Source organism: Pinus tabuliformis, chromosome 2_1, assembly GCF_031772625.1.
Source record: "Pinus tabuliformis cultivar Carrire ecotype Pingquan chromosome 2_1, CPIR1, whole genome shotgun sequence".
NCBI classification, from domain to species: domain Eukaryota; kingdom Viridiplantae; phylum Streptophyta; class Pinopsida; order Pinales; family Pinaceae; genus Pinus; species Pinus tabuliformis.
In genome coordinates this window covers 936,742,379-936,750,897 of record NC_142299.1, presented here as the reverse complement: position 1 = coordinate 936,750,897, position 8,519 = coordinate 936,742,379, and the positions used below count along the sequence as shown (strand labels likewise).

General features: G+C 31.2%; 1 protein-coding gene across 1 annotated transcript; it reads left to right on the top strand.

Moving 5' to 3' along the window:
• The first annotated feature begins 3,309 nt into the window (after window positions 1–3,309).
• Window positions 3,310–7,244, top strand: LOC149203722 (alpha-galactosidase-like). Its single transcript, XM_089403548.1, has 15 exons — window positions 3,310–3,626; window positions 3,731–3,789; window positions 3,887–3,943; window positions 4,046–4,080; window positions 4,346–4,449; window positions 4,739–4,811; window positions 4,936–4,994; window positions 5,118–5,183; window positions 5,258–5,341; window positions 5,438–5,502; window positions 5,602–5,684; window positions 5,775–5,865; window positions 5,947–5,996; window positions 6,513–6,653; window positions 6,751–7,244. Exons 1-15 carry the CDS (start codon window positions 3,490–3,492, stop codon window positions 6,844–6,846), a joined length of 1,200 nt encoding a protein of 399 aa, XP_089259674.1. The 5' UTR covers window positions 3,310–3,489; the 3' UTR covers window positions 6,847–7,244.
• Window positions 7,245–8,519: the final 1,275 nt, after the last annotated feature.

Sequence of the window (8,519 nt, the reverse complement as noted above, 5' to 3'; positions counted from 1 at the left end):
CTAAATGCTCTCATGATCTCGACATAATGGTAATCATGATGAGGACATAGTCACAAGGTAGATCGTGGTGCAACTCTCATAAATATAGAGACCTCATTGATAGAGTGATGATCTCAGGGAGAGTGCAACAATCATCTAGGCGAAGGTGCAATAATGGTACAATTGTAATACAAGAATGATGACCTCAATGAAGCAACAACAATGAAGATGATCTCAGTAGTGACAAAGAAGAGGATTGGTGTCTTGGTCTTGGAGTGGCCTAATAGGTCAAGGGTCATGGTCTTGGTATTCGTCAATCAGAATCTCTATAAGAATAATTTTGTGCGGGTTTTCCTCTCAAAGAGTGAGAGTTTTTTTCCCTAACAGAAAACCAACATCTTATGTTCTTGTCTCTTTGTTTTGGTAGCTATTTGATGAACTAAAAGAAGACACATTCTAATAATAACAAGTGAAGGTTGGAATAAGAAGAAAAGTTAAAAAACCTCACAAATAGTTATCATGACTAGAAGAATCTCATTAACTCTAATTTCCCTAGATTCTTCAACACCAGTTGCGGTGATGATGAATGTCAACACCTAAATATTTATAAGAAGAAACCCGCTTTAAGTAATTGTTATCATAGAAGAAATTACCCCCGATTGTTCTTTTTGGATTTAATGATCATGACTTTAGTCTTGTTGGTATTAAGTGGCATACCCATCTTGGAGCAATAATCATGAAGAGTCTTAAGCTACTTGTCTAGGTCATCATGGGTTATTGCAAAAAGAATAATATCATCGACATAAAAGAGGAGTAACGATTATACCAACAAGCTCGATGCCATTGCACCTCGCAGTTTCCAAACACTCATCTAATTTATCAATATAAAAACCAAAAAAATAAAAAATAAAAAGCACCCTTACTTAACCTAATATTACATTTAATATATTTAGACTAACCTTCATTGATCTTAAATCTAACAACAACCATAATTAATAATATTTTTATTAATCATGGCTTTTCTTTTAAATTATAAATACTATTTACATAATTTATTAAAAATTCTTTTAAATTATAAATATTATTTACATAATTTATTAAAAATTCTTCCAAAATGCTAATGAGAAATTAACCTATTATATATTTTACTAAAATGGATATCATAATTTAAATCTATAATAAATTTTAATATTTAATAATAATATTTAATTAAATATATATTTTTTATATATTTAATGTAATTAAAATAACAAGATTTTTAAAATGAAAAATATTTTGTAAATTCCTTAAAATAAATATTTAATAAATAATAATTAAGCTAAATCTCCTTCCCTAAATAGATTGGAGAAATTCTCACGTTATTTTATGCAAAGCCCACTATCATATGTCATCTGCTATCCAAGCATTACCAACCACTTCATTTAGTGTAGATGATTTTTTTAAATTTTTTATAAAACATCTAATAAATTTTATAGTAAAAAAAATTAATTATATTTATTAAAAATTACCTTATTCCATATAAAAATCTCTCACACTTTCAAAGAGTGTTAGTTATACCATTGATCTGCAATGGATTTATTTACGTGGAGGTTAACCAACAACATTAGTTAAAAAATGTTAGATATACCATTGAATGGATTTGTTTATATGGAGGTTAACTAAAACATGCTTTTATTCTTCCTTTGGGAAGTGCAGTTTCAATGAGTACCGCCATTATTTAGAGGTTTGTTGATCATTTTTATTATAATAATGAAAGTATTGTTTTTCAGATATGTTCGTTTGTGGCTTACGATGTTTCCGACCTAAAATAGCTTGGAATGTATTATTTTTTTCAGTGGTGGAAAACTTAGTCAGTGTGCATTTATCATTAAGATAATTTTTCTAAAATTGTGTGTACAGCAGAGTCTCGTGGTTAATAATTGATATAATGAGTGCAGGAGGGTTTGATCAATTGTAGTGGTGAGGTCATCGTCATTTATTTTTTTATTAAATGTTTTTGTTGAGATTTTTAAGAGAACTAATTATGAATAGCTTAATTATTATTCATAATTATTAGATATTTTTATTTATTTTTGATTGGGTTTTGAATTTTATTGGTTTAATGTGCGTTTTTAAAGGTATAAAGTAAATTCAACAATTTTGAAAATCTTTGGGACATCGTTTAGATAAATTTAACATTTTGAAATTTTTTACAGGTTACACTAATAAAACTTAAAATTTAAACTTACTGCATTTTAGAGAAAATTAAGCTAAAAAGTACTTTAAAAAAAAATAAAAATTTTAGTTAAAAATAAATAAATTCAAAAAGTAAATTCAAAATATAAAAAATAGAGTAGTCTTTAAATGCGGCATTTTGGAAAGTTTTTTAGTTTATTTTCTGATTTGTTTATAATTTACAGAAATTCATTGAAATCACAAATTTGACAAGTGAATTTTTCAAAATCAAAGTGTTCCAAAAATTTCTGAAGATGCTAAATCTATATCTACAATTAAAAAACTATGAACAACACAAATCAAAATTTAACCACACATTTTTCACAAAAAATTCACTATAAACTCCAAAAACAACACTTAAAAAAAAACCTCACTTAAAACTATGTCATTTAAACCGAACTATAACATTTAAACCGCAGTTAAAGAAAATGTCACTTAAAACTATGACATTTTGAAGGTTTTGCATGTGCCATAAATATCTTTATAAAAAATATAAATTTACACAAGTCCCACTTCTTCTTTCCACTACAGATATCTGGCCGTATACGTAACAAATTAGATTATTACACATCGCATGCAAGAACTTGCAGAGCACATGTAGTTCAAACTAAACTATTAGATTTTGTCTAATTCAATTAGTTCAAATTTTGAATTGAAATTAACGCTAGAACTATGCGTTGTACGGAGGTACAGTCAGTCTATCAGGTACTGTACCTTTAATTTGTGAGAATTTTACGTAATCCAAAATATTATGGACCATCCATTATGAACGCGTTTCTTTGTTTTTTCTTAATTATTTAAAAAATTGGCGGTCCAACAGATTAATTTATACATTTTAATTCAAACAATATTATACGGTTTGCGGAGGAATAATGTGAAAAAATATTATACGGTTTGCGAAGGAATAATGTGAACGAGCGTGAAGAATTAAGTAGGAGTTGTGCATTCTATTGGGCCCACTTGAGCTGATTCTTTTAGTGAACAGTCAGTACCGCGTTGCTACCACTTTAACTCGAGTCATGACAGTGGACCGTCGGTACCGCGTTGCTACTACTTTAACTCGAGTCATGACAGTGGGTGAAAAATTGTGAACAGTCAGTTTATTCAAATACCTACTCTTATAAATTCACACTCAAGCCATGAATAACTGTATTACTAATCACATCGGCCCTGCATAAAGCTTAAAAGGTTAAAGTTCTAACCGAATACAGCAAGCATCCTGTGGCTATAAATCTCTATTCTCCTTAGTAGTGTACCATTGCCATTATTCATTCCTACCTTCCTAGCTAGGAAACCATGGATTTTCGATATGGCTGTTTCATATATGCCGTGCTCTTGGCCTTGATATGTTCTGCGGTGACCTGTAGTGCTGAGAATAGAACCTTAGGACGGCGTTTGCTTCAGAATGGCCTTGCGCAGACCCCTCCTATGGGGTGAGATATGTTATATAAGTGATTGAAGATTTTAGTTTGTGAGTTTATGAGTTGCTTTGGATTTCAGTTCATAAATGATGTTGAAGAAATTTTTATGTGAGCAGGTGGAACAGTTGGAATCACTACGGCTGCAACATCAATGAGAATATTATACGAGAAACAGGTATTGCAGTTTTTAATTTCTTAAATCCGTTTTCAACTACGGACTATATTTTGGAAAACTGTAGTTCCTCACTGACGAATGTTGTATATATTTACAGCTGATGCTTTGGTATCAAATGGTCTCTCTAAGCTGGGGTATATCTATGTAAATATAGGTGAGACAGCAATACCCAAATTGACTCTCGTTTCATAATTTGGGGAATTATATCGCTGAACTATTGATCTGGATTGTTTGGTTTTGTTTTCTGTGCATACAGATGATTGCTGGGCAGAGCCTAATCGTGATCAAAATGTACACCCTGCCTTTCCCTTTGCTTTTCCTTTCCACTGCAACATGTTTGCAAGTAGCAGTTTTTAAAATGGATTTCTTGATCTATTTCCCTTTGTTTGTCCATTTTATTACAATACTTTTGCAAGTTGCAGTTTTAAAATCGATTTATTGATCTGCTTCCATTCGCTTTTCCCTTTTTATTACAATATTTTTGCATGTATCAGTTTTTAAAAAATATTTATTGATCTGTTTCTCTGATTAATTTCTTGTGCTGTTGTGTATACAGGGGAGATTGGTTGCAAGTGCTTCAAAGTTTCCCTCTGGTATCAAGGCTCTTGCTGATTATGTGCACAGCAAGGGCCTCAAACTGGGAATATATTCAGATGCTGGGTATAATAGCTTTGCTTTATATTTTAGTTAGTCTTTTCTTTTCTACAAGATGCTTTCTCTGATAACTATGTGGGGCAAACATGCGTTTCCACAATATGGAAGTATTGGAAAGGTCATCAAAGTCTAGTTTAAATTTCATGAATGCTTACTTACACAAACGGGTCTTTCTCAGATTTGAACATTGGTGGATTGTTATAAAACACCCACTTTACAGGGGAGCCAAGATTCGTGAATACGTTGTATTCTGTTTCCCATTTTTTTAATCTGACGAGCTTCTCCTTTTTATCAGGTACTATACCTGTCAAAAGCAGCCAGGTTCCTTGGGACATGAGCAAGTAGATGCCGATACGTTTGCTTATTGGGTAATCTTCTTTTCCTTTTGATTTTTTTATAGGTAAAATATTACAGGTTTTATCTTTTAAATTTTTTTGAGAATGAACTATGGTATATTGATTAAGTAATAGATAATGTTTTATTCTTTTGAAGGGCGTAGATTTTCTCAAGTATGATAACTGTTACAATGATGGCTCTAAGCCTGAAAGCCGGTAAATCTTTTCTCTCTTGAATGGAATCCTTCTTAGTTTGCTTTTCCATTCAGCTGAAGTCTATTCACATTTGCATAAAGCGCATGTACCCATTCTGAGACTCTGGTTTTGGAATAAGCGCAGGTACCCAAAGATGCATGATGCACTTTTGAGAACCCGGTGGCCAATATTCTTTTCCCTATGTGAATGGTAAGTCGGTTACTTTTTTAAGAGTGTCTTATGATGGGTTTGGAGATGATGATGTTATATTACTTTTGATTCAGGGGATTGGATGCTCCGGCCACCTGGGCTCGGCAAATTGGAAGCAGTTGGAGGACAACACAAGACATTGAGGACAAGTGGGAAAGGTTGTTAGCTATAGCATCTAAGTAGCATAGATATTTGAAATTCTAAGGCCTCTAAATCAAGCTTAACGTTGGTTTTGTTTTCCATGTGTCTTGCAGCATCGTATCCCGTGCAGATCAAAACAATGAATATGCAAGCTTTGCTGGTCCAGGTGGATGGAATGGTAAAAGTTTCTGTAACCTTATCATTCCAGTCAAATACATTATTGAAGTATTTAGTTTTCTTTTTTCCAACTGTTCATCCTCTGGTTTCTTTGTAACAGATCCAGATATGTTGGAAGTCGGAAATGGCAACATGACTGCTGAGGAATATGTTTCACATTTCAGCATCTGGGCTTTGATGAAGGTGACTAGACAGCTATTACCATGTTTATTTATATGATTGTGAATAATAAAAAATAAGTGTAATGCCGTTTCTCTGAATTCATGGCTTCAGGCACCACTATTGATTGGATGTGATGTAACATCTATGGACAAGAAGACTTACGGAATCCTAAGTAACTCTGAGGTTATTGCAGTCAATCAAGGTGAGTCTCTTACTCAAATTCTTTTGATTATTTAGAAACATTTGTATTTAGAAACTAAGTAGTCTGTTTTAATTTTTTCAGATCCTTTGGGAGTACAAGGGAAAAAAGTGAGCAAGCAAGTGGACCTCGAGGTATACAAGTTTATAACTTTTTTGTTTATTACTTCATATTAACAATTGAAAACAACGCTACAGCGCTACACAAATCCTGGTCTTCTCCCGACATTAAGAGATAGACGACTCTTTGCATTTGTTTTTGGCCCTGTTTTTTTTTCCTTCCTTCCAGATTCAACTACAAATCAGTATATGTCATGTTTCAGATTATGCAAGGGCTCATAAATTTGCATCCATCTCCTGCACAGAAGTGACAAACCAACATTTTGCACAATTGCAGTAGGGCAAACTTAATAGTGGATTTTATCATAATTATTTTGCAGGGCAAACTTAATAATGGATTTTGTCATAATTATTTTTCATTTATGGTTTTTTTCAAAATTTTATTGTTGCTGATTTTGATTTTCAAATTTTAGCTATACGAAATCTTGACATAATGCAGTGTGTAGGAGCATGTAAATCAAGGGAAGTTTCTTTTGGTAGAGCAAAGTGGAGAAAACTCTGGTTTATTCTAATTGTAAGAACTTTGTGCAGGTATGGGCAGGTCCTTTATCTAACAACCGTGTAGCTGTGGTTCTATGGAATAAAAGCAACTCAAGAGCTACAATCACTGCCAAATGGGAAGATATTGGATTGAATCCCTCAGCTGTTGTCAGAGTTAGAAACTTATGGAGGGTAAGCACAAAACAGAGTTTTCTTTGTCAAATTTAAACTCTCATCTTTCTTCATTTTGTCTTGACTGATGACATTTTATTTTTATTAAATATAACAGCACAGAGAATTGGAAGCAAATCACCAAGGCAGTCTCACAGCATCAGTGAAGCCTCATGGATGTAGGATGTATGTTTTAACCAGCGTTTCTCGCTAGTGACCATCCAAACTAATGATTGCGAAAGTTTCAGATTCTTTTTTCCGGCTAGCCTACGTTCTGATAATTGGTGTGTGATGCTACTCAAAAAAGAGACACCACTCTCCATTTTCTTAATTAATAATATAAATAAGAAAGTTAAAATGTAGAGGTTTCTCTATTTTTCTCTTTTTCTACCTCTGGTTGAAAGAGGGCAAGTTATTGTTATTTAGTGATATTGTTATGGTCATCAAAATAGTGGCCTAAGTTACTGTTTCTGCTTGATGAGCTTAGGAATATTTTTTGAAGATACTCGTGGACGAGCTTAAGAATATTGTGTTGTATTGCTGAATTGCAATGTCAAAATATATTTTCATGTTGAATTGCAATGTCAAAATATATTTTCATTATTTTTGTTCGATGTTTTATTAAATCTCTCGGCAAAATTTAAACATTTCAATTAATAAGGAGAAAAAAACAAATATTTGAGACTATTACTTTATTGGTATAAGAAACTCATATGCGGCATAGAAAACATTTAACGGAATAAATAACCTTCGTACATCTTCAAATATAATATAAAGTTAAATTTTGTAATTTTCAATATATATAATGCATTATTTATATTATATATATTTAAAAATGATATGTGAAAGTAATTTTTGAAAATAAATACTTAAAATTATTTTTATATTAATATGAAAAATGCAGGATTAAATTATAATAATTTGAAAAATAATATATATATATATATATATATATATATATATTAATTAAATTGAAACAAATTTTTAATAATAATAAATATTTCAACATAAATATGTAGATTTCATTCTAATAATTTTAAATTTTAAATATACTATGTTGCAATAGGGTTTTGGGATAAGGAAATGATGGAAGAGAAGGGAAATGTTATAAAATAGTTGGAGTTAGTTTTTTTAGACTAATATTTTTAAAGATAAGCGTTTCATTTTTATTATGAATTTCTTTTTATGTTTTCATTAAGAAGTAGGCATTTTTTCATGTATAAATTGGGTAGTGGGAGTTATGGATGTATGATATTTGCATTTATATGTATTTCATGGATTAATAGTTTGTTAAGTGAATTAAAAAATGTTTTAGAACTTATTTGGATTGGATTACCTTCTACATTGAGTTTTATGTATAAATGATAGTTGTATTGATAGGTTGTGTGCTTTTATAATTCAAATTGCCTTTGTGTAATTTTGTATGAATTTATGTTATGCCTTTTGGCATTGTGTGATACATTTAATATGGATAATGTAGGTCAAATCCAATATAAATCTATGTATATTGACATTTATTCAATGAAATTAGTATTGAATCAAGGTTCTTTTGTGCATTTGAAGTGGTTGGTTAGGTCTTGTTTTGAAGATCGAAGTATTTCTTCAATTGGGCAAAAAGTCTTGCTGTTTATATTCAATGTATTGATTTTGAATGATGAGTGGTATGGTCCTTTGGTTGTTTACTTCAAATGGGTTCATTTGAGTTAAGTCAATTGGTAGTTGTTTAATTTGAAGTATTTCTTTGAATGGGATATCTTTTGTTGTACTTCATAATAATATCTTCAAAGTGGAACCTAGTTTTTCTTGGGAAGAGGCACAATATTTTGTTGGGCCAATCTTTCAAAAGTGTTTGATGCTATCTCTCAAAAAGTCTTAATGGCTTTCCAA

Excerpts from the sequence above, each read along its gene's own strand:
- LOC149203722 (XM_089403548.1), top strand. The coding sequence starts at position 3,490 with ATGGATTTTCGATATGGCTGTTTCATATATGCCGTGCTCTTGGCCTTG. Across the intron at positions 4,995-5,117 it reads GGCTCTAAGCCTGAAAGCCG|GTACCCAAAGATGCATGATG; the intron begins GTAAATCTTTTC and ends GAATAAGCGCAG. Across the intron at positions 6,654-6,750 it reads GAGTTAGAAACTTATGGAGG|CACAGAGAATTGGAAGCAAA; the intron begins GTAAGCACAAAA and ends TAAATATAACAG.